Raw genomic sequence first — 27,155 nt, 5'->3', positions numbered from 1 at the left:
AAGAAAAAAAAAGATAGATAAAAGATCTAAATCTAAGGCACGAAACAATAAAAATCCTCAAAGAAAGTGTGGGGAAAACACTTGAAGATATCAACCTGGGGAAAGATTTTATGAAAAAGACTTCTGTGGCAATCACCACAACACCAATAATAAACAAATGGGACTTAATTAAACTGAAAAGCTGCTATACAGCTAAGGGAACAATAACCAAAGCAAACAGACAGCCTTCAGAATGGGAAAAGAGATTTGCATATTATGAATTGGACAAAACCATGATTCCTGGGATATATAGACAACTCAAATTAATCAACTAGAAAAGATCCAAGAATCCTATATATCACAGGGCAAGAGACATGAATAGAACCTTTCTAAAGACAGATGAATAGCTAACAAACATATGAAATAATACTCATCATCCCTGATCATCAGAGAAATGCAAATCAAACGCACCATAAGATATCACCTAGCCCCAAAATGGCCCACATCACAAAGTCTCAAAGTGGCAGATGCCGGTGTGGATATGGAGAGAAGGGAACACTTTTACACTGCTGCTGGGGCTGCTAATTAATACAATCTTTTGAAAGGAAGTATGGATAATCCTCAAAGAAGTCAAATTAGATCTGCCATTTAATCCTGCAATCCCATTACTGAGCATCTACCCAGAAGAAAAAGAAATCCTTTTATCATAAGGACATTTGTGCTAGACTGTTTATCGCAGCTCAATTTAAAATCACAAATGTGGAAACAACCTAAATGCCCACCAACCCAGGAATGGATTAACAAGCTGTGGTACATATATACCATGGAATACTATTCAGCCACTAAAAAAGATGGAGATTATATCTTTCATAGTAACACAGATGAAGATGGAAAACATTGTTCTTAGTAAATTATCACAAGAACGGCGAAGCAAAAATCCAATGTGTATATTTATATTCTAATATGAAGGCAATACGTGATCTAATTCAAGGTTATGGTAGCAGAACGAGGTAGCGGGGAGAGGCAGAGGTAGAAGGGGAGTGGGGGACACAGTGTGTGGCACACCTCTTGGGGGCAGAACACAAGTATAAGAGGGACTTTATCTAATAAAAGCAATCAGTGTAACCTAATTCTTTGTTTACCCTTAATGAATTCCAAACAATAAAAAATGCACATTTTGGTTTCAAAAAAAGAAAAAGAAAATTGCTATCGAGGCGTCATTTCCTGTAAGCTGCAGTCCTCAACTCCTGGGCATGGCCTTTTAGGATCCTGACCAAACTGCATCAGCACCTGCCTGAGCTCCACCTCCTACCTCCCCGACCTTGCCCAAAGAAAATTTGTTTTCCGTGAAAACAGTCCCTGTGTCAAAAAGGTTGGGGACGGCTGCCATAAGAAATGAAGGAGTCAGAAAGTTGGGAGGTGGAGGATGCCTGCATATTGGGTAGGGAGAACACACCCCAAGGCCCTGGGGAGGGTTTTCTCTCTAAGCACACTGTGGCCTTTCCTCCTGTTTCCCCAATCAGTCCCTGCAGAGGCAGCATGATGAATCTGATTGACAAATTCAGGGTGAGTAACTTGGATATGCTTAGCTCAGTCCACCCTTTCCTCTTGAGCACAGGCCACAGAGACTGAATTCTTTTCTTCTCTTCCATATGGGAGGCCACTTGAACCAGTGACTGCTGGTAATTCTGTTTCATTCTGGAGTTCGGTTACTAGTCCAATCACCTCTAGTCTAAGTTATCTCTTCCAGCCTGGCCTCTGTCAGTAATCAACATGGCATGTGAGTTCTCCTTTGGCCACATGATGCAACCTATTGACCACACTTCTGCTTTGTACTTGTTCAGAATCCAGCAGAAAAGGGAGATGCTATTTATTGATGACATTCTCAGAAACCCCCAACATTAGTGACTAAGGTAGAAAAAAGATGGGGTAGAGAGACTATCTATGACTTTTAAACTGACGAATGCCAAACGAGGTGGTAACCAATGACAATAGTAGTAGCTAAAAATTATTAAGTACTCACCATGTAGCACTGTTTTAGATACTTTACAGAGGATAAATAAACAAGATGTTCATGCGACCCAGTGAGGAAGTTATTCTTACTATCCCAATTTTACATATGAGGAAACAGAGGCATATATGGGTGGCTCAACTACTAAGTGGCAAAGCCAGCGTTTGTAAACAGTCAATCCAGCCCCGGGTATACCTCTACCGAACCCTATCCTGGGCCGCTCCTGTAGGGGCTATGCTTCCAAGATGAAGGTCCATTGCTGAGAAATAATAAACCATTTACTCTTTCATAAATACCCAACTAATAATGACTATGATAATGTAATTTATTTTACCATGCTTTTGGAGACAAACACAAAGGACACATCATTCACTTCTAGCTAAACATATCTAATGTGTGAAGGGTCACTACAGACACAGATCTAGCCCCTGCCGCTGGTACAAACTCTTAACGCTGTCACGTGTGATACTATGGCTACAGCCATCGGTTCTTCTCTCCTCTTCCCTTCACAGCTCATGTAGATGGAGTGGACTCAGTTCTACTTCTACAAAGCCTGACAATTAAGTTCACGAACTCCGCCTAGAAAACAAGTCACCCTGTAACTTTTACCTCATTACCCTAAAATGTTGATTCTGCTGGCTCCTCAATGGATGCTTTTTACTGTGTTAACATTTTTAATATTTGTATTTGTTTACATGTTGTGGAACAGAAAGTTGGAAGCTTACAGGATCTAGACAGTTGAAAACGCAATTCTTAAACAAGTGTATTATCTCACTGCCCAACACGCTCTAATTTCTCTGTCTTTTAAAACAAGTGATTCGCTGATGCTGACACAATTTTTGTTTTTTTTATTGTTAAATCATAGGTGTGTACTTTAGTGCAATCAAGGGGTACAATGTGCTGGTTTCATATACAATCTGAAATATTCTCATCAAACTGTTCAACGTAGCCTTCATGGCATTTGCTTAGTTACCGTATGCAGACATTTGTATTCTGCATTTAGTAAGTTTCACCTGTACCCATTCTAAGATGCACGGTAGGTGTGGCCCCACCCATTACTCTCCCTCCACACTAACCTCCCAGCTCCCTTCCCCTTCCTTGGCCCTTTCCTCATAGTCTTGGGCTATACTTGGGTTATAGTCTTCATGTGAAAGCTATTATTTAGCTTCACAGTAGGGCTGAGTACACTGGATACTTTTTCTTCCATTCCTGAGATACTTTGCTAAGAAGAATATGTTCCAACTCCATCCATGTAAACATGAAAGAGGTAAAGTCTCCACCTAACTTTAAGGCTGCATAATATTCCATGGTATACGTGTACCACAAATTGCTAGTCCATTCGTGGGTCGATGGGCACTTGGGCTTTTCCATGACTTAGCAATTATGAATTGGGCTGCAATAAACATTCTGGTACAGATGTCTTTGTTATATTGTGGTTTTTGGTCTTCTAGGTATAAACCTACTAAAACAGTTACAGGATTGAATGGCAGGTCTATTTTTAGGTCTCTAAGTATTCTCCAAACAACCTTGCAGAAGGAACGTATTAGTGGGCATTCCCACCAGTAGTGTAGAAGTGTGCCCTTTTCTCCATATCCACACCAACATCTCTGGTTTTAGGATTTTGTTATGTGGGCTACTTTTACTGGGGTTAGATGATAAAGTAGTTTTGATTTGCATTTCTCTGATGATTAAGGATGATGAGGTTTTTTTCATGTGTTTGTAGATAATGTGTCTGTCTTCTTTAGAGAAATTTCTCTTCAAGTCCCTTGCCCAGCCTGAAATGGGATCTCGTGTTCTTTTCTTACTAATACGTTTGAGTTCTCTGTGGATTCTGGTTATTAGACCTTTATTGGAGGTATAACCTGTAAATATTTTTTCCCATTCTGAGGGCTGTCTGCTTGCTTTACTCACTATGTTCATGGCTGTGCAGAAGCTTTTTAGTTTGATCAGGTCCCAGTAGTGTATTTTTGATACTGCTTCAATTACCTGGGGAGTCCTCCTCATAAAATATTCACCCAGACCGATTCCTTCAAGAGTTTTCCCTGCACTTTCTTCAAGAATTTTTATAGTTCTATGTCTTAAGTTTAAATCTTTTATCCAGTGAGAGTCTATTTTAGTTAATGGTGAAAGCTGTGGGTCCAGTTTCAATCTAGAGGATGCCAGCCAGTTCACCAAACACCATTTGTTAAATAGGGAATCTTTTCCCCACTGAATGTTTTTAATTGGCTTGTCAAAGATCAAATAATCGTAAGTAGCTAGATTCATCTCTTGGTTCTCTATTCTGTTCCAGACATCTACTTCTCTGTTTTTGTGCCAATACCATGTTGTTTTGATCACTATCGATTTATAGTACAGTCTGAGGTCTGGTAGCGTGATTCCTCCTGCTATGTTTTTATTGCTGAGTAATATTTTGGATATTTGAGGTTTTTTTCTGATTCCATATAAAATGAAGTATTATTTTTTAAGATCTTTAAAATATGACAATGGAGCTGTAATAGGAATTGCACTAAAATTATATATTGCTTTGGATAGTATAGACATTTTAACAATGTTGATTCTTCCCAGCCATGAGCATGGTATGTTTTTCCATTTGTTAAAATCTTCAGTTATTTCTTTTCTTAAAGTTTCATAGTTCTCTTTGTAGAGATCTTTCACGCCCTTTGTTAGGTATACTCCCAAATATTTCATCTTCTTTGGCACTACTGTGAAAGGAAGAGTCCTTGACTGTTTTTTCGGCTTGGTTATTGTTGGTATATATAAAGGCTACAGATTTATGGGTGTTGATTTTGTAGCCTGAGACATTGCTGTATTCCTTGATCACTTCTAAAAGTTTTGTAGTAGAATCCCTAGTGTTTTCCAGATATACAATCTTATCATCTGTGAAGAGTGAAAGTTTGATCTCTTCTGACTCTATGTGGATACCCTTGATCGCCTTTTCCTCCCTAATTGCAATGGCTAAAACTTCCATTACAATGTTAAAGAGCAATGGAGACAATGGGCAACCTTGCCTGGTTTCTGATCTAAGTAAAAATGATTTCAATTTCACTCCATTCAATATGATATTAGCTGTGGGTTTGCTGGAGATGGCCTCTATTAGTTTAAGAAATGTCCCTTCTATACCAATTTTCTTAAGTGTTCTGATCATGAAGGGATGCTGGATATTATCAAAAGCTTTTTCTGCATCAATTGAAAGAATCACATGGTCCTTATTTTTTAGTGTGTTTATGTGCTGAATTACATTTATAGATTTATGTTATTGAACCAGCCTTGAGACCCTGGGATAAATCCCACTTGGTCGTGGTGTATAATTTTTTTGATGTGTTGTTGGATTCTGTTTGTTAGGATCTTATTGAGTACTTTAGCATCAATATTCATTAGTGATATTGGTCTATAATTTTATTTTCTTGTTGGGTCTTTCTCTGGTTTGGGGATCCAGGTGATGTTTGCTTCATAGAATGTGTTGGGTAATATTTCTTCTTTTTCTATATTTTGAAGAGGTTTAGTAATATAGGTACTAGTTCTTCTTTAAAGATGTGGTAGAATTCTGACGTAATGCCATCTGGTCCTGGGCTTTTCTTTTTAGGGAGATTTTGTATAGTGGATGCTATTTCAGAACTTGATATAGGCCTGTTCAACATTTCCACTTCATTCTGGCTAAGTCTTGGTAGGTGGTGTACTTCCAGGTATTGGTCGATTTCTTTCAGATTTTCATATTTCTGAGAGTAGAGTTTCTAGTAGTATTCATTAAGGATTTTTTGGATTTCTGAGGTGTCTGTTGTTATTTCCTTGTTACCATTTCTGATTGATGAAATTAGAGATTTTACTCTTTTTTTTCCTGGTTAAGTTCACCAAAGGTTTATCTATTTTATGGATCTTTTCAAAAAACCAACTTTTGGATTTATTGATCTGTTGTATAATTCTTTTGTTTTCAATTTCATTTAATTCTGCTCTGATTTTGGTTATTTCTTTGCTTCTGCAGGGTTTGGGGTTGGAGTGTTCTTCCTTCTCCAGTTACTTGAGATGTCCCATTAAGTTATTAACTTCCTGTCTTTCCGTTTTCTTGAGGAAGGCTTTGAGTGCTATAAATTTCCCTCTTAGGACTGCCTTTGCAGTATCCCAGAGGTTCTGATAACTTGTGTCTTGATTATTGTTTTGTTCCGAAAATTTGGTGATTAACTTCTTAATCTCATCTATAACCCATCTATCCTTCAGCATAAGGTTGTTTAGCTTCTATGTTTTCATATGGGTATGCAGGTTCCTGTTGTTATTGAGTTCAACTTTTATTCCATGATGGTCTGAGAAGATGCAAGGAATAATTTCTATTTTTTTAAATTTGCTGAGGTTAGATCTGTGGCCTAGGATGTGGTCGATTTTGGAGTATGTTCCGTGGACTGATGAGAAGAATGTATATTCAGTTTTGTTGGGATGAAATGTTCTGTAGATGTCTGTTAAGTCCAGATGTTGAATTGTTAAGTTTATATCTACAATTTCTTTGCTTAGCTTCTTTTTGGAGGATCTATCTAGCACTGCTAAAGGGGTGGTTAAAATCTCCAACTACTATGGAACTGGAGGAAATCAAGTTGCTCATGTCTGTTAGAGTTTCTCTTATAAATTGAGGTGCGTTCCTGTTGGGTGCATAAATATTAATAATTGAAATCTCATCATATTGAGTATTACCTTTAATAAATATGAAGTGTCCATCCTTATCCAGTTGGTTTAAAGCCTATTGCGTCTGCGAATTGAATTGCAATGCCTGCTTTTTTCTGGAGTATAGATTTGCCTGGAGTATAGATGATCATCCCTTCACCTTGAGTCTATATTTGTCTTTTGATGTAAGATGTAATTCTTGTATGCAGCAGATATCTGGCTTGAGTTTTTGTATCCACTCGGCCAACCTGTGCCTCTTTAGAGGACAATTTAAACCATTCACATTATTGAGAATATTGATAAGCCTTTCGAGAGTCCCATGGACATTTTTAATCCTTTTGTGACTGTGGAAGTTGGAATTTGATCAAAATTTTCTGGGTGGGTTTACTTTTGTGGTGGAGGATTACGCTGGTCTTTATGGAGGACAGGTCTGAGAATATCCTGGAGAGCTGGTTTAGTTATGGCAAATTTCTTCAACATGTGAATGTTGTTAAAGTATTTAATTTCTCCATCATAAATGAAACTCAGTTTAGCTGGGTACAGGATCCTGGGTTGAAGGCTATTTTGTTTTAGGAGATTAAAAGTCGATGACCATCCTCTTCTAGCTTGAAAGGTTTCAGCAGAGAGATCTGCAGTGATTCTTATATTCTTGCCCTTGTAGGTGATGGTTTTCTTTCGTCTGGCTGCTTTCAGAATTTTCTCCTTCATATTAATTTTAGTAAAATTGATTATGATGTGTCTGGGCAATGTCTTATTTGGGTTGAGTCTGAAACTGTTTGCTCTCTGAAATTCAGAATCTTTTGGCATGTCTGGAAAGTTCTCTTTCATGATCTCATGGAGAAGAGACTCTGTGCCTTGTGAAGCCACTTCGTCACTTTCAGGGATCCCTGTAAGATGAATATTGATTTTCTTCATATTATCCCAGAGCTCTCTGAGAGAGTGATCTGTTTTTGCCCTCCATTTCTCTTCCTCTTTGAGAGTTTGGGAGCATTCAAAAGCTTTGTCTTCAGTGTCAGAAATCCTTTCTTCTGCTTGCTCCATTCTGTTGCTGAGGGATTCTACTGTGTTTCTCAGATCTTTGAGGGCTGCAACTTCTTGTCTCAATGTGTCAAAATCTTTGGTCATTTGGTCTTTGAATTCATTGAATTCTTGAGGTATCTTTTGGGTTTTGCTTGGAATTCTAATTCGATCTTATTTGCTATCAGATTGTGAATTTGATTTCTGATATCTCAGCTATTTGTTTGTGCATGGGATCTTGTGCTGTGTCTGCCCTATATTATCCTTGGGGGAGTTGATCTACTCTGATTATTCATATTGCCATAGTTTTTCTGTTGATTTTGCCTCGTGATTGTTTTTCACCCTTGCCTCTGGCTGTCCTCAGAGTTGGGGAGATGTCTCTCCAAGATTAGACCCCAGAGGGATCACTCTATTGTTGCTGGATCTTTGTAGGGAATGACCCTGTGTAGTTCCTCTGGGGCTCCCCATCAGCGAGTTCTGGTTGTGGAAGCAGCTCTGGGGTGTGACACACCCGGATCCGGCAACAGGGTGGAAGGTGGTGCGCCTGGTTCTGGGTGTCCCTGGCGCCCAGTGACTTTGGCACAGAGGGCCCAAAGCTCCAGCAGTCTCTGGCTAGGAGAAGGGCTCTGCACAGAGGCAGGGAGGGCTCTGGAGGGCACGCGGCTACCAGAGTCCCTGACCAGACAAGGTGGCTGGTGGGGAGGCAGGGAGGGTACAGAATGGAGTATGCAGGGTTCTGTGGCTCCTGCAGTTCCTGGTCTGGGCATGCAGAGGCCCGGCGGGCGCAGCTCTTATGGAGGTCCAGGCAGTACCAACCCAGGAGTTTGAGGTTGCTATGAGCTGTGATGCCATGGCACTCTACCCAGGGCAACAGCCCGAGGCTCCAGTGTGCCAAAACTGGTCTCAGTCTGCCCCTGAGGGTTAAGGCTGTAAGGCAGCTCAGTCCCCGCCTTTAGGCTGCTCTGTCACTAGGTTACTAGCTCCTGCCCGATTCTTGCTCTGTGACCCTGAGGGCGGAGTTTGCCAGGGCACTTCTCTCACAATGGCTCCCTGCGGCCCACAGCTGAACACTGTTAGCTCCATCCAGTTCAGCAGCCCAGTCTGGGGCCCTAGACAATGCCCAATGTTTTCCGCACTCCTGCTCAAGCTCTCCCCAAGGCAGTTCTACTGAGTGCCAAGTCTAAAAACACCGAAGCAGTTCACAGGTAAGGCCTTTCCGGTTTGCAGTGTCACTGCTGCTTGTACTATGGCTGCCGGTAGTATTAGGCCGATGGAACACACGCAACTGCTTGCCAGTTTTCCACTGTTTTTGTCCTCCTCTTGGGGTTCAGAAGTCCCTTGCTGATTCCCTGTATCCTCAAAAGGATGATCATAGGTAGATACCACCAGCCAGAGATGCCTGGAGTCTCATCTCCCAAGACTCATCGTGCCCTGTTGCAGGGAATCTGTTACTCGGCCGCCATCTTGGATTGTTCCTATCGCTGACACAATTTTTAATGAGACCTTTACACAGAGGCATCCATGCACTTCTATGTTACTTCCCTCCTTACATGTAAGAGGAACTGCAAATTCCCCTCTATGAGCCCCACCAGAATAAAAACCTTTCAGGACAATTTTTTTTTTAATTTTTATTTTTTAGAGACAGGGTCTCTCACTCTGTCACCCAATGATCATAGCTTACTGCAACTTTTGACTCCTAAACTCAAGCTATCCTCCTGCCTCTCAACTCACTGGGATTACAGGGGTGTACAACTATGCTTGGCAGGAAATTATATTGGAAGCCAGTTTTTAAAAAAATTCATTCACAATAAATAATCAGTGAAGACTTCTGCTCTTCATGAAGTCATTCTATGAAATCCCAAAACCAGTTCAAAGAGATCCACTGTACCACATATAGGTATTAAAAAATAAATAAATAAATAAAACGAACACAGAAGCTGGATGCTTCTTCAGACAGGCTTTACATTGATTAAGCAACTACCAAATGACCTTCACAATGATCATGAGGGTTAAATATTTACATTCCAATTTTATAAATAAGAAAACTAAGGTTCAGAGGGACTAATTTACCCAAGATCAGAGAGTAAATGGTAAAGGCAAAGAGACAAATTCAAGACTACATAGTTTTAAGATTGTACACATGAAACACGGTAAAAAGTTAAAAAAAAAAAAAAAGGGGAAAGAAAAAGAAAAAGACCTGATCTAGGACTTTCTATCAACATTCCTCTTTTGGATGTTTCTCTACAACATTTTCTTCAGTCAGTATTCCCTAAACTTATATGTAATAGTTCATATACATCTGGATTAACTGCCCACTGTCAATTAAATACAATCTTAAAATTCTCGTGGCTACCAATAACAATAATTCTTCTGTCGCTCTGGGTAATTGTTCAAGGTCTTTTCCTAGTCAGAATTCTAGTCCGAAGGTTCCTCCCTATTTAATTTTACTCTCTCCAAATGCAGCCATGAATCATCAGTTTTCTGTTTTGATGTCCTTACAAGATATTTAATGTCTATAAATACATCTTCAAATTCAATGTACACGCAGCATGATGAAGCATAACACACTCATTGCCAAAACTTGACAAGCTCTAGATGCAAATCCTGATTTTGGAGCTTGTTAGTCCAAAATCTTGGCAAGTGCCTTATGTTCCTTAAACCTCTCTTTCCTCATATAAGAAAGGATTTTACCGTCCACCTTACTAGGATTTTTTTAGCATGAAATAATGTTTGTAAAAGTCTTAATACAATGCTGGGTCATGTTAAACAGAAATTAGCAGGTGCTAGTAATGTCAGTAATAGTGTATTAGGTTTAAAATATGATATGAACATTTATGAGTAGTCAGAACAGTTGGCAGAGAGCATTGGACACAAATGGAGCTAAAATTAGAAATTTCAAGAAAATAGTCTTTGCATTTAAATCTTAAACTATTTCTGAGAAAGTAGCATTGGTAGCAAGGTTGTCTTTTTTGATAATAAAAATCACAGATAGCTCCCTCCCATTATTTGTACTTTGATATCGAGTATTCTGACCTGATGCTGGCAGACTTTGCCTTTAAGTCGTTCCATCTTTGGTTCATATCATCCAGTCGATGTTGAAGCATAGTTGCCTCTTCAGAATTTCCCAAAGCTTTTACCATCTTTTGCCTGTTTCCATCAATGCTTTTAAATATGTCATTATGGGCATCGATTTCCGCCTGGATGTCCTAAAGAGAAAAAAGCAGAGATAATGCAAATATCAGTATTAGCTATTGGGTTTTCTGTACAGAGCTTTGCTTTTTTATATTCACGGATGAGTTGCTTTCAAGCAAAATGGTTCATTTCACCTCCCATGACATCAATTTGAGCATTTCTAAATTCTTACACTGAAAATAATCATCTTTAAATCTTTGATACATTGATTTCTCAGTTCTTAAAAAGAATGTATTATAATCTAAATGTCATGCATCAGCTAGTCAGATGTATTCCAAATTCAATGAGCAATTTTTGAAATTTCATATGTTTATTGACAAATCATCAAACTTTGACTAATACCCATATCTATTATTTTTTTGCCTTTACACCTGGGCAAAACTTCCCTTAAAATATGATGCTTTAGAGATGTCACTAAGATGTTAGATAATCTCAAATGTTTTTCACATTTTGACAAACTTACTAATAGTTTGCCCCCTTTAATCTTATAAAATTAATTTCTAAAAATGTAAAAGAACATCTTCATATAGAAGATTATCCTCAGTAAGAAATAAAAACTAACAATACAAGGCTGTCTCTTATTAAATAGGAAAATAGTTTTCTTTATAAAATAAATTTGCTGGAGTTTACCTAAAATGAGAATTTTATATGTGATAAAAGTTGGTTCATATTTTGAGGAAGTATTATAATCACTATCAAACATATAAAACACTATATGTTTGATACTTTATAATCAGAATAAAACATTGAATTTTAGGTAGACTTTATGAATTAACATTTAATACATTAATTGTTTCCGATGTAAAAATGTAGGAACTATTGACTAGGTGCCCGTAGCATAGTGGTTACAGCGCCAGCCACATACACCGAGGCTGGCAGGTTTGAACCCTGCCTGGGCCAGCTAAACAACAATGACAACTGCAACCAAAAAATAGCCCAGCATTGTCGTGGGTGCCTGTAGTCCCAGCTATTTGGGAGGCTGAAGCAAGAGAATCGATTAAGCCCAAGAGTCTGAAGTTGCTGTGAGCTGAGACACCACTCTACCAAGGGCAACATAGAGAGACTCTGTTTCAAAAAAAAAGGTAGAAACTGTTATAATAAATTTGTGGTAATACAAAATAAAGTTTAAAAACAAAAGATGCAAAACTATATATTATGATAATTTCATTTTAAAAGTAGGTATTTAAATTTGCATCTGTATTTGTATATAATTACACACATGTACATTTAAGATGCTATAAAAATAAATAAAATAGCATAATCTTTCTATAAAAAGATTACAGGCAATTTTAGTTTTCTTCTATATATTTCTTTTTAAATTTAATTTAATTTTTTAACTGACAAATATACAATTAATTATATGCACAATAATATGTATGTACATATTCATGGCATACTAGGGATGTTTCAACACGTATAATGTATGGTGATCAGATCAGAGTTATTAGTATATTTATCATCTCGAACATTTACCATTTCTTAGTGTTTGGCATACTCAATATCCTTCTCTTAGCTATTGAAATTATATATTATTGTTAACTCTAGTCATCCTCCAGTAATCAGAACACTAGAACTTATTCCTCCAAAATGTTTCTTTTTATAATAGATAAATGTAACTGTTTAAAATTTAGAACATGGGGTTTAATCAATTTTTTTACTACTGCCTACTTATAAGATTGTCAACACAATGATCTATGTTAATTTAATCATTATCTTTTCCTCCTGAATTTAACAAAAGCAAACTAGTTGTAGCTATGTCTGGTGTGATAGCCATTGACATCCCATAAATAAATGTGAATTTACAAAGAGAAAAACAGACACCAGAGGGGGCTATGAAGGTATGATGTGAGTTTCCAAGGTATGAATTAAAAATGGACAGTAAAGCAACACACAACAGAAATATAAAACTTCTATTTTAGGCAGTAAATCTGAATTAGTAAGGAGAGCTAACTCTTTTTTTTTTTTTTTTTGCAGTTTTTGGCCAGGGCCGGGTTTGAACCTACCTGCTCTGGTATATGGGCCGGTGCCCTACTCCTTGAGCTACAAGCACCGCCCAGGAGAGCTAACTCTTAAAGGCCACAGTTTAGTGCTCTTCTACTCTTAAGTTTTTACTATGCAACAGTCTGAATGTTTGTGTCCAGGCAAAATTAGTATATTGCAACCCTAACCCCCAAGGTGGAGTATTAGGAGGTGATTAGGGCATGAGGGTGGAGCTCTCATGAATGAGATTAGTGTCCTTATCAAAGAGAGGAGCTGACTTGCCCTGCCCATTATGTGAGGATGCAGCTAGAAGGTGACATCTATGAACCAGAACACCAGGACCCCACCAGACACTAAAGCTGCTTGTCTTGGTCTTGGACTTCCTTGCCTCCAGATCTGTGAGAAATAAACTTCTGTTGTTAATAAGCTACTCCGTCTATAGTATTCTGTTATAGGAGCCCAAACTGACACCCTCTTGAGTCTCTCTAATTGTAAGTGAGCACAGTGAAAATTTCAATAGGATGTTCAGAATGTTTTCAGTTATCTAACATGAACTCTTGATAATCACATCCATGCCTTCCCTCAAGAACCAAAGCTTAAGAGAGCAAAAACCAAGAGACTGTTCTTCAACTGCCCACAGCCAACATTAAACAGAAATACACAAGTAGGCCCATCTGCACCTCACTGTGCCAACCAGCATGTTAAGAAGTTGTCACTTAACATAAGATGAAGGGGCAGAACTGCTCATCATCATTTCTGATAGGATTTGTGATGTCTAACATGATACTAAAAGGGTCCGATTTGCAGAGTGGGTGAGAGGAACAAAGTTTGATGGACATCTTCTACAAGATTTATGCTCCAAATCTGCAAGCCTCTGAGGTTCTCTGACCCTCAGGACATAAACAAATCCCATCCCCCTGCAAAATGTAATCTGCGGAACTAGGGCTAAGTACAGAACAAAAACTCTGAGATTGTGCAATCTTGTGCATTTCACTGGCAACTCTATCCCAGAGAAGTGCAGAATACACAAAGGGCAGCCTGGGAAGAAAGTCAGACACTGAGGCAAGATTCTCAGGGTGGGCAATATCATGCATGGAAAATGACAATCTCATTATAATTGTAGTTTCAGATGCTTCCTATAGAAAATCTCAGTGAAAAAGAGAAAAGAAAGTTTTGCTGAAAAGTTCTTTGGTGTCATCTCCTAGACAACATGATTCCTATTCTTCAGAATAGAGTTGTTCTATTTTTGTGTCTTGAATTGCATTTTAAGACATCAAAAGAGACACAGTGAAAGGTTAGCAGGGAAGTCTGCAACGTTTTCAAGCGTATGCTATGTATTCGCATGGTGGCCATCTTTCTCAATAAGCCCAATGACACCAGCGAGGCATCTCTTTGCTCTAACACTGCCAAGGAGAAACTGACCTCAAATTTCCTAAACTTCGTCACTGTGGGTGGACCACACCTCAAATCACAAGACAACTTCAAACCACGACATCCCGATGAGCCTATTTGCTTCTTTCCACATCCAAGAAAAGTAGAAAGATAGAAGTAGATTAAGATATATGAATAGTTTTCTAAATTTTACAAGAGCATCCCCCGACTTCAGGAAATGTAGGTGCCAAGACCAGGTGCTCATTTGCCTCCTCACCTCAGGTCAGGTGACGTGTTTTCCAGCCCAGCTACCGTGCTGTAACAGCACAGCACAACTGGCCCAGCCAATGATGGTAAATATTTCCACAAAGCTGTCTTTAACAGCACTAATGGTGCTCATGGTGGAAGATAACTCACTAAGTGGAAACCCTTCCACACGTGAACATCATCAAAACTTAGGGAAAAAAAGCAACACCCAAAAAGGGATCAAAGGAAAGGAAATCAGCACACATCATTTTGTTTCATTTAACATTTGGTGGCATATTTAGTTACTAAGAGCTCCCCAAACAGAAAAATCATCTTAATATTTCTTCTGTATCTGTGACATAGAATGAGCCTCATGTAAAATATAATGACAGATGATACAAAATAAGTATATAAACCCAAGAATGAATGTATGACTAAGTTTACCCTGATTGGCAAATTAGCCACCGTCGTGACAGGAAAAAACTCAAAAAAACAGACAACTGTAGAATTGGAAGGGAGTGTAGCAATCATTTTGTTTTGTTTTTTAAAACTTAATAGAGAGAACCTAAAACTATTTAGAAGCCTGCACAGCAAAATCCTGCCTAAGCTTTCCCTGGAAATTTAGAATTAAACGCAGTTAATGAATCATGCTCCTTCATAAATTGCTGTGCATTGATGCCCTGCTTCTAAAATCAGGATGTCAGCATGGGAGGCTGTCAGATCATGGCCTTGATGTGGCATTAAATGCTACAATAAATTAAACTTCCATGAAATAAGGTTGACTCTCACTGCACAGCTGGGACACTTGGCCCTACTAATGTGTACCTCTGTCACCTGCAAGCCCTTACGACCATTAAGCAGCACTGAATAGTTACTAATCATTAGTTATGGAAGTGTAATCCATCTAGAAGCACAAAGCAATGCTCTTCCAAGCATTTCACATAAGCCGGTCATGTGCACAGAGGGGCCATAACAAGATATTTGGGCAGTGAACTGACATCTGAAAACAGGGCAGAAGAAGGGTCTGAAGGATGCACTTGAAAAGTGTCTTTAAAGAATGCAAGGATAATCTAGAATGTTAAGAAAAGCCAGCGGTTAGAGAAAAGAGGACTAGATATTTGTCTCTAAGTAAAACAGCATCAAAAACCTAAGAGGCAACCTTTCAGAGCAGCCCCCCAGAAGGTGGCTGCAAAAGCTCACAGAGGCTCTCTGATCAATAATTGGTCTTTTTGTGCACAACATCCACTATCCAGGCCAAAATGAACTTCACAAACAAAGAAAAACACTTTTATTCAATTTTTCCTTATTTAATAATCTTTTAATACCAATTTATACTCTTTCATGATACAACCCAATGAGATGGAACTGGGAACACCTTATAATGTGATCACATACTATTTCTTTATAATGATCTATCATCAAGCAAGTTGTAGCCACATAAGCAAAAATATTCCTCCAGATTTTTAATTATTATTTGAATTGTGACAGAAAACAGGTTTAGAATAGTAGCACCCGGAAATCTTCAATGACCAACATGTGTTAGAATAAATGCTTCCTCTCTGGGTCTTGCTGACATAGTTTTGGTTTATTTTTGCACGGCGTATTTACCTGACCTTACACAGCCTCAGCAATGTTTTCCCTGAAGGAGTTATGACCCCTTTCCTGAAGGCAAAGAAGAAGGAAGTTAAAACAGCTTCCCTATCATGTCCCAAAGCTCAGGCTAAATAAACAAACTTAAACATTAGGGGAAAATAAATTCACCATTCCCTTCAAAAGATAGACTGGATTTCAGAGACAGTTTCAAACTGACTTTCAGGAGCTCAGTGGGATTACCTAGAGCTTTAGGTTTTGAAAATGAATCACAACTTATTTAAAAAAATCAGATATTACCTAAATAATAATAACCAAAAAAAATTATCAAGGGTTATGTCATATGTAAATATGTTTGAGACAGTTTGTGAGACTTTGGAGATAATGTATCATTTCCATTTATTATTCACTTCATTATTTCACTTAATTTATTGATCCCAATCAATTATTAAATTTATTCTATAAACTTCATTTTCTTCCAACAACTAATCTCACAGATTTTAATCACTGTACTGAATTATATTTTGGCTAACAATAGAGGTAAGATCACGAGGTCTATAGCAACATTTATAAATTAAGAAATCAATGCTAATAATGTTCTTTTCCCATTAACTGTGATTAAAAGTATAGGTAATACAATAGAGTAGAAACAAGTCAAATTACTGAGTGGAACAAACTTACAATGTACTGCACATTTAAGATAATAGCCAACTGGTAATCACAAAAGTCAATAAACAAATTACATTTACAATTTCAACACAGTAAACACTGCTACAAGCAGAAATATCTTTCACAACCAAAAAATAGTTCCAAATCCTCATCTCTAAACCAATTGTTTCTAAAATACACTAAAACTGTAGAGAATTAAAACCCAGCAGCTTCCCTTCTGAGGTGCAATACATACAAAGGCAGATTAGATAGCACACAAATACAACTTTCTCAAGAGCAGTTATTAACTATTTCATGAGGCCAAAGTATTGCCTCACCTTAAAATTCCCCCAATAAGATAGTGTAATCAAAATTGAACAGATAAGAATGATTGCATTCTCAATGTTTAAAACTGCAATCCCAAGGCATACAACTCCTTCACCCCTGACCCAGTGAAGCAGTTCCTATTGCCCAGAAAGTTCCCATCTCTTCCCGCCACTTGGGGCCGCCCACAGGCCATATACAGGAGCACACTGACACACAATCTCATCTCTCCTTCCTTCACCTGAAACTCTTCTGTGGAGTCTCAGTTTAAATGTAATTGTTCCAGGAGAGACTTTATGAGCATGGACGTTAACCAGGACTACTATTATACAATTACTCTTACAACTCCCTCTGCTTTTGCTCAAGCAGGCACTTGTCCTTTAAAACGTCCTGGTGTAAGGTCTGTATCTTCCCACTAGGCTGGAAGCTCAACGAGGGAAGGTCTTCCCCACTATCTTTTCCACGTCTCACTCAGACTAGCACCTGGTACACACCACATGCTTCGTAATACGCAATGCAGTTGGAATAAAAGAGTAGACCTTGAAAATGTGAAGTTTACCTATTTGTTTTACAATTCAGTATTGCAAACTGAGCAACACAATAGAGCCTCAATTGGCATTTTAAAAATTAGAGTCATCTTGAAGGAAGTAAATGCTATATAGAAATTCAGCATTGAGTGACTTCTCTCTGCATTGTCTTTGTGGAAACATCTTCTCCAAGGATTCACCAAGAGAATGGAACTACATGGTCCCATACCAACAAAACCCTTAGAGAACTACCATTATCATTAATCATCTAGGAGAAGGGCTGCATAAATTAATAAAAGGCAACAATCATTCAAAATGTCACTGGGCTAAAACTGTTCATTACTCTCTTCTTTGTGACTACTAAACAAAGTAAAGTCAGGATATAAGCAAAGGGCTCAAGGGTGCCAGTATATTAATAGTTCCATAAAGCCACGAGATACTTTATGAAGTACTTTCAAGGAAAAAATAATTAATTAAAGTCAGGGTGGCAATAAAACTAACCCACAGATTTTATTTCAGAGAGGTTCCTGGGTGGACCAGTGTGGGTCTCAAGTCAACAGTGAGTTGGAGATGACTCCCCAGACAGTCATCCCTGGACTCACTGTTCACCCCTCATCACCAGAGTAGGCAATGAGGACCTGCTTGCTGGCAGGCTCGTCTTGCCAGTAGATCATTCTAGTTCTTCCCCTTTATGCACCACTCGGGGATATGCCTGGTTCCTTCCAGCGGGGGCTCCCTGACCCATGATGAGACGTCACCTTGTGGGAATACGACCATTCCTGCTTCCTGGAACCTCAGGGACTCCCAGCATTGTCCTTTCTGGTTCTAGAAGACTAAAATGAGTATTAAGTACAATCTGCCCATCCTGCCTGTGCTGCAATCCTGGCCCCTACATTCGGGGACTAGATACCCAATCATGGGCCAAATATTCAAATGTGAATGGATACCCAATTAAAAAAAAAAATCACAAAACCACTGGATTTCTCTAAAATTCAGAAATACCAATTAGAACACCCCTTTAAATTTATCCCCACAAGCAAACTGCTGCCTTGAAGTTGTGCTGAAGGTCTGCTTTCCCTGGGAATTGGAATTATCTGACTCTATAACATCCATGTTAGTCATCCCTGGAAGGGCTCCCACTCAGCCGCCAGCCTCAACTACTGAACACAGCGAGATTCGGGTCTACTATCCCCAAATGGAACACCAGTTCTCTTAAAACCTGAAACGGCTTGAGGAACACAGCAGAATCACCTTTTAATTGTCAGAGCCTAAACACCAGAGTCAGCAATTACAACTACTACCTGTTGTGGCGATTCATGTTGAATCACCAAGGTTTGCATTCTGTCTAGAAACAGGTCACTAATACTGGTAAGAAGATAGGACAAGGGAACTGAGAGCAAAGGGATTCAACCTCTGTATGTGGAAAGCCTGCGATTCAGCTTCTGCAGGTAACCTGTGGCTTCTGGTTACAGCAGGGGGCCTTGACCTCTCCCTAGAAAGGGCGTTACTGCTTTTAGGGATGGGGGAAGGGGGGTAGCTGTATTTGAGAGGTGTGAGGTGATGGTACCTTCTCATAATCTCAGTGTTCCTGGCAATGAATCAATGTAGCAAAGGTTCACTACATGAGACAGCTTCTGTAAAAAATACACAAAGGATTTAAGACTTAAGTTGGGGGGAAATACATTCATGTATGACAACTTCCTCCAGGTGAAATATGGCAAAGAGATTAACTTTCATATAGGTTTCTATAAAGGATGTCTAATGTGAAAATAAACACGTGGAGAACTTCAGACTGTGATGGTAGCAGGATCATTTCTTTGAATTTGACTTGTCTCAAAAAAAAAAAAAAATCCCAAATCAAACCTTTGGCAGGAATAAACCAGTAGACTTTCTTTACCGTCAATCCAACTACTAAAATAAGAAATATTCAGAAACTAAGGCTTGGGAGTTAAACAGAAGAAATATATTAACATGACCAGAACTTCTAACTCCACCAGGCCTGAAGGCTGAGGCAGGTTGCTAACCTCTGGTTTCTGACCTAGGCTTTTAAGACTAATCGCAGCAATTACAACACAAAAGTCCAGCTATTGCCCACAATTACTGCCTCTCAGGGGGCCTAAGTAATGAATTATTCATGTAACATATGCCCCATACCTTTTAGGGAAGAAACAGAGAAATCTATACAAACCAAGGCAACAGACCTCTTTTAGGGTCATAAAGTTTGTCACCTGCTGTTACCAGCTGCCATAAGGAAGATATTCTTTCCTTTCTTTGCTCCTTCTACCTGGTGAGCAAGCTGACAGGGAACCATCTTTTCCTTTCAAGAATTTAGATGTTTAACAACACATTAAAGTGAGAGGTCAAAGTCTGCCCATGTTACAAGCATTAATCCTCACAACTGCAGTTGGGGTGTGGAGAGGATGGGGTGCAACTGTGTCCAGGAGGGAGCACCTGCCGGGAGGAGTTAAATTCCTCTTTCCCCACACTTCCCACTATAATGTTCCTACCACCAGAAGGCAAGGAATGACTGTAATTGTTTTGGAAAAACCTCCAAACTTTCAAATGGCGAGAAGGTTTTCCAACTTTTCCCTCTGGCAACTGCAGTTTGTATGGAAAAGCCCATTATTCTTTTAATGACTCAGAACCATCTTGCTTCTCCAGTATTTATACTTGCACTGAACCACAGGGAACCCATGGTGAAAGCCGCTGAGGACAGCTTTTAACAACTGATAAATAATTGATTTAGGCACTTAGCGAGACAGGACTTCACCACTTTCTGCCTCTCTTTTAATTTAAAGATTGGAAATCAGAAGATTGGTGCTGGGCATCTCGATGCTAAGGGAGGGCAAGAGCCCCAGTGTGGCATGTGAAGGGTTTCTTTTTAACTATAAATGTGAGGTAGCATTTGGCAGGCTAGACTCAACCTACACTGTGCCAAGAGCCATAGTATGGAAAAAAGGCACTGCACACAAATTTAATAATCTGAGCATTAAAGCCCCACAGTGCATACAAGTGCTCCACGTTTAAGACATACACAGATAAAAATATAAAGCCTGTGGTCAGATGGGCCATCCTGGTGGGGGGACTTCTCCTGCCTCTCAGAACTGCGCCCTCAGGCAGAAGGGCTGCACGGGGAGGTCTGGAGGGAGAAACTAAGGGGTGTGGGAAACAGAACCCATCCAGGACTGATAAGTCAGGCTCTGGCACCCAAACCAGGTGTTTGTTACTGAGTTTTTTTGTTTGTTTTAGTTTTGTTTTTTTTTTTTCTCCAAAAGAAGTTTCAATTAAGTTACCAGCAGACTTGAGTACAAAGGATTTCTTCTGGTGTGGAATTCCTAAAGTGACAAGCCTCAGGAGAAGCCCTCCAGACCAAAGGAAAGAATTGCTAATTTGCTCTTTACTTGGAAAAGCCAATTTAGAGAAGACATCAAAATCAAATATGCATTATAAATTAAATAACCACTCAGTAGAACATCTGCCACCTAACAGCATCGTTAAACACACACACATGAAAAGAAAAGAAGGAAAAGGTCGATTCAGGAAGTTGGCTTTCTGCATACCTTTTCAAATTTTGTCAGCAATTCTCGTAAGCTGAAGTTCAGACCAATCATCGTCCAGAAACCCTTGAAGCCTACATCTTTCCGGCAAACTTTCTTCAAACAACAGCGTTTCACTTCTCCAAACCGTATCTTTTCCAGCTATACTTTAAAATCCTTTGTAAAATCCTTTACAAGCCTTGCCCTTGAGCTATGGTCCAGCAGCAGCAGCAGCTTGCGCTGGGACATTTTAGCCACCCCACCGTGGGTCCGTTTTTTCATGGACTTCAGAGTTCGCAAGGAATAGACCTGCTCGTGTATTTTCTGGTAGCTGCGTTCCACGAGGCGGGCATGGTCTCCTCTTTCTCTGGGAAGCCCAGGATTCCCTTCTGCTCACCTCGCTAATGACCTGCAGGCCACAACTGTTCCTCCTGGGCCCCAAGCTTAGAGTTTGTTCTCAATTACACACAGAAGAAAAAAAAAAAAGCTATATCCTGGAAACTTGCATGAGAGAAGAAAAAAAATAAAAGCCAAGTATTACCAACTTCCTCCATTCAGACTGATTTCAGAAAGAAAAAGAGAAAAAAAAATTCCTGGGTAAAGAGCCAGTTTTCAAAGAGCATGACTTATGTAGAGTTCGAACAAGGAAGAGAGCGCTCTACCCCGGGACAGGAGGCCACCGGTTCTCAGTCTCCCAGACACCAGCAGCCTGGGTTGCTATGGTAACCACCAAGCTAGTTTTAGTCCATTTCCCCTAGGTTGACCCAGCCTAAGGGATGCTGCCAAGGCATCAGAACTGAAGTTGTTTTAAAAGTTGTTCTATCTGTCTAGAGAAAAGTTCTTGCAGAGAATCTCAGGGTCCCCTCTGCAGGCTCCGTGGCAGGGGAGAGCAGCCTCAGTCAGCCTCAGCAACTCCTCTGCCTGAGCTGACAGCAGTGTGGCAATCCACTTCCCTCTCCAGCAGTTGTTTATTATTTTAATCAGCGTCCTCCCGTTCCACCACCCAGCACACAGTTTGAAGTGAAGCTCACTCCCACTTCCTGGAGGCCTGCTGCCCCAAACTTCAATACGGTATCTCTTACATTGTCTCGATCCTGAATGGATCGCAGGACCCATATTCCAACTGGGAGCCAACCCATAAAAGAAAAGGGAGTGAGTGTACAGAACAATACAAGTCACAAAAGAAAATATGCACAGTTACTTTTAAAATGATAGGGAAAATGCTTTAAAAGGAAAGGGCTTTGATCTCACTGATGACACTGAAAATCATTCCGACCACTTTCATACAGGGAATTGACTTTTTTTTGACTTAAAACTTAACAAGTAAAACTACTGTATTCAAAATGTGAGTACTAACTAATTTGAATGTGTCTTTTATTTTGATGTTAAATTATTATTGGCACTCAGAGAAACAATGTTGCACAAAGTTTTAAGTATAATACTTTCAAAGGAAAAACTTCAATCCAAATTATAAATTCTTTATAGGGATATTACAGAAATGATTCCAAGGCAAATGTGATTATGCTTTTGCATTACATAGCTATTTACATACCAATAAAAGTTAAATATGACAGAAGTATCCATATGGAACATATTTCTCTAGTTGTACGCAAAATTTCATCATAAACATAAAGTGTTTTTGATGATAATACCATCACAAGTGGAATGATATTAATCTCAATATAACAAAGTTTACTTTTTGCTCCAGAGCATACACAGACCAAAGGGCTGAGGGGGACCCTGAAATTAGAATATGCATCTCCAAAAAGGCAAGTTGAATTGCTTAAATATAAAAATTATTAGCATTCATATAAACATATGTAGTAAGAGATTACATTTAATAGCAGAAAAAACTGAAAATGTATCAGGGAACCATTTACAATGTGGTTATTATTATTTTTCTTTCCATTTCATTCCCAACTTATTTTCATTATCAGTGTTTAAATAGCACGTGTTTTACATATGCCCATCTATACAAATTTAACAAGCTTTTAAAGTATTTTCATTATTATTCATAAAAAACCTACATGTCCCCAGGGGTGAAATGGCTTCATGAGCTTTCTAGCAAAATATGTGTTTTCCCCCAACACACCTACTCCAGATTTATACACAGGTACTACTGATCTCAAAAACAAATGTGTTAATCTAATGGTTGGTTATTCAGAAATCCACAAGTAAAAATAACCTACAGTTAGGATCAAAATAGCACTGACTTCAGCATGAAGACCAACCATCAGAAACTTAGCAAAAGAAACCTGCACAAAACCTGACCACAGGGAACCTGGTCTGTGAGGGTTCTATGGCCACATGCAGAGATCTTTCAACAGCAGCAAATAAACTTTTTACATAAATGCAAGAAAAAAGAAACCACCAGCATTGTCACCATCACCAGCACCATACAAAAAATAAATAAATAAAGGCAAGAGAGAAAAAGTACAATCTTTCTCAGCTGGGCAAACTTCCAGCTACCACCCAGGGTGCTGGATGGCTGTGATCAGAGACGTGTGCAAACACGCCATCCCCCATGCACATATCAGAAGAGTGAATTAAATAAAACCTCTGCAGAACAACAGAGAATACCAAAATCTTTCTCTAAAGGGTTCTTTATATTTAATGGGTTTGTATACCAAGACAAGAATGATATGCTATTAGTGCAGCCTCAAATATCTTATATCCTTACCCGAGGCTAAACACAAGGCATAAGAAAAATCAGGGAGGGCAGCACCTATGGCTCAGTGAGTAGGGCGCCAGTCCCATATACTGAGGGTGGTGGGTTCAAAGCCGGCCCCAGCCAAAGTGCAACAACAACCAAAAATAAAATTTAAAAAAAGGAAAAAAAAAAAAAAGAAAAATCAGGGCAAAGAAAGAATTCTTGCAGAGCTAAGGACAGGACACTTAAAGCAACCTCTAAGAATGGGAACATAAACAACCTTCAGAATGGGAAAATGTATTTGCATATTACGAATCTGACAAAGGCTTGATAACTAGGATCTATAGAGAACTCAAATTAATCAACAAAAACAGATCTAACAATCCCCTCTATTACTGGGCAAGAGACATGAACAGAACCTTCTCTGAGGAAGACAGATAAACGGCTAACAAACACGTGAAAAAATGCTCATCATCCCTAATCATCAGAGAAGTGCAAATCAAAACCACCCTGTCCTATCACCAAAACCACCTTGTCCTATCACCTAACCCCAGTGAGAATGGCCCACATCACAAAGTAACAAAGTTGCAGACAGCCCCACAGACCAAGAGAGACGGAAACACTTTTACACTGTTGGTGGGACTGCAAACCAACACACCCCTTTGGAAAGAAGTATGGAGAATCCTCAAAGAACTCAAATTGGATCTCCCATTTGACCCTGCAATCCCATGACTAGGCATCTACCCAGAAGGAAAAAAAATCCTTTTATCATAAGGACAAATGTACTAGATTGTTCCTGCAGCTCAATTTACAATCACCAAGATGTGGAAACAACCCAAATTGCCATCAACTCAGGAACAGATGAACAAACTGCAGTTATGTGTATACCATGGACTACAGCCATAAAAAAGATGGTGACATCTTATCTTTTGTATTACCCTGGACGGAGTTAAAACATATTCTTCTCAGTGAAGCATCACAAGAATGGAAAAGCACTCAATACTAACATGAAGCCAGTAGACGATCTAATTCACTCCCACGTAGGAGAAAAACGCTTTTCAATTCAAGCTGCGGGGAGGGAATGAAGGAGAAGGAATGGGGGCTTGGGGTGCTGCCACTGACTGGGCACAAAGTAGGGGTATATGGCATAACTACACGTGGGACTCTACCTAACAAATTCAAATGTTGTGACTTGGTTGTTTGTACCCTCACTTTACCCTGAAATTAAAAAAAAAAAGAAAAGAGAGGGGAGGAGAGAAGAGGGGAGAGGAGGGGAGGGGAGGGGAGGGAAGGGAACGGAAGGGAAGAAAAGAAAAAGAAAAGGGATCCTTTGTGTCAGGGATTTTTCCCCAAAAGATAAGAGCAAGGGAACTTTTCTAAGTATCTGTGTCCTAGACAGGATAAGGAAAGAGGAAGAGCACCTTCCCACATACAGAACTCTGGAGTAGAATGTCCAGAAGGCGATGCCTCTGTATCAACTTCCCACGGTTAGAACTGACATCCTCCGCCAGTGCAGAAAAGCGAAGGCTTCAATAAAGCTCTGTTGCTTACAGTTGTAAAATATCAAAAACTAAAACATTAATGAAATCATGATAAGAGCCTTTTCAGAAAAAAAGAAAAAGGCAGAAGGCGCAAAACCCAGTGGATCCAGATTCAAAATGGATCATCAAAAGGATATGAAATCATTCAAAACAACATTTAAAAGTTGTAATTAGTTTTCAGTACAGGGCCACTATATTCTCAAAAAACTCTGGAAAGCAACTAAAAATGTTATGTTTTGAGTATAAAAGGCAAATAGATTATGTAAAAGTCCAAAGATACTCTAAAAAATTCAAATAGCTAAATATTTGATATACTCTTCAAAGTAACTTGCTGTTTGATAACATAGTAACATATGATTTGTAAAATGTAAATGTTGCTTTTCTAGCAGAGAGCACATTTTATTATGAATTGTGTTTGATATCCAATATAAGATGGGAACACTTTCTCAGTTTAAAGTCTACACAAAATATCATCTTGCTACTATACCTTACATTTCCATAGCCCTTTTTCACCGAACACCCCCTCTGATACATTAATGTCTGTAATCCTGTAATCATTAAAACAAAAAATAGAGGCCTCCAGTGAAAGCAATGTATCACCAAAGAGACTTAATAAATTGAATGATGACATTTGAAGTGGTTGACATTTTGCCAGTTTCAACTAGTGTGCAAACAAATTGTTCACTAATCCTCAAGAGGAAGAATAAACTTAATACCACCAATCCCTGTGACAGAGGAACGTGGAACAGCCCTGGAATTTCTAGATAAATAAGACATGTCTCAAATATAGACATAGAGTTGCATGAGAAAGTAAAACTTTCAGAACCACCAAGAACACAGGAACATTTAAGAATGGACTCAATAAAATCTCAATCTAAATTATTCAATAAAAAACACATTCCAGTGCTAAAATGGAGAGAGCTAACTGTCTATATGGCTTGCCCAAGAACTTTCAAAGGTGAGGGTAATTTGAAAATTTCTACACCTAAAAACTAGATTTCATGTCATTTGTTAGAAGATTATCTATTTATGAATTTTATTAAGGCCATAAGACTTAAGTCAAAAGAGCAGTCTAAATGCTTTGTCAAAAAACAAATTGCATCCTAACTCTTGGAGTGGATCTTAGAGCACTTCCTAGTAAACACTAAATTCAAACTTTTAAAACTGTGAAGAGAATACCTAACCAGGTTGCTCTTTATATTGGCTAATACAAAGAACAAAAAGAAAAGAAGAAAAGCTTCTTAGGAGCCTCTAAAGTGAAGCATATGGAGGTCAAGAGGTGATCACACATAAATCGCTACATCATGGCTTGTTCAACGTCTAGAGCAGGCATCCTCAAACTTTTTAAACAGGGGGCCAATTCACTGTCCCTCAGACCGTTGGAGGGCCGGACTATAGTTTAAAAACAAAAAACTATGAACAAATTCCTATGCACACTGCACATATCTTATTTTGAAGTAAAAACGAAACGGGAACAAATACAATTCACACTACTTCATGTGGCCCGCGGGCCACAGTTTGAGGACGCCTAATCTAGAGTGAGGATCTTCAGGCATGGGTAGAAAAACTTACTTGTTAAAAGCCCATTCGGACTGAAAGAAAGATCCAAGTTCTTTTTACTGAAAGACATATACACAATTCTCCTTTTCATAACTTTTCTAATTTGCAATTTACTAATTCAAACATAAAATAGCTTTAAGACCCTAATGAGGATCTGTGATTTCAATTCACTGTCTTGTACCACAGAAGTTCCATTAAGGAGAGACCCACTCCCTACATTACGGTTTTCTAGTTAACATCAGCAAAGTCTGTCAGCTGGTAGCTATTTAAGGTAATATACAGCCCTACAGGGCAGAAAGTTCAATCTAAAGATTGAGACCTGAGCCCTCTGATGAA

At 39.0% G+C, this 27,155-nt stretch overlaps 1 protein-coding gene across 9 annotated transcripts in view; it reads right to left on the bottom strand.

Moving 5' to 3' along the window:
• UTRN (utrophin) overlaps positions 1-27,155 on the bottom strand; it is a 533,531-nt gene that overhangs the window by 166,830 nt on the left and 339,546 nt on the right. For 8 of the 9 annotated variants that reach the window (XM_053590883.1, XM_053590887.1, XM_053590886.1 and 5 more), the window contains one exon: positions 10,688-10,860. In XM_053590883.1, the coding sequence (XP_053446858.1) occupies positions 10,688-10,860 (173 nt within the window). Of the gene's footprint in view, positions 1-10,687; positions 10,861-21,092; positions 21,547-27,155 lie in introns of those variants that run through there. The other variant, XM_053590889.1, reaches the window with a different exon arrangement.

The sequence above is a fragment of the Nycticebus coucang genome, chromosome 5 (genome assembly GCF_027406575.1).
Source record: "Nycticebus coucang isolate mNycCou1 chromosome 5, mNycCou1.pri, whole genome shotgun sequence".
Taxonomy (NCBI): Eukaryota; Metazoa; Chordata; class Mammalia; order Primates; family Lorisidae; genus Nycticebus; species Nycticebus coucang.
The sequence above is the reverse complement of the archived record's forward strand: the minus strand, read 5'-3'. Positions and strand labels throughout refer to the sequence as shown.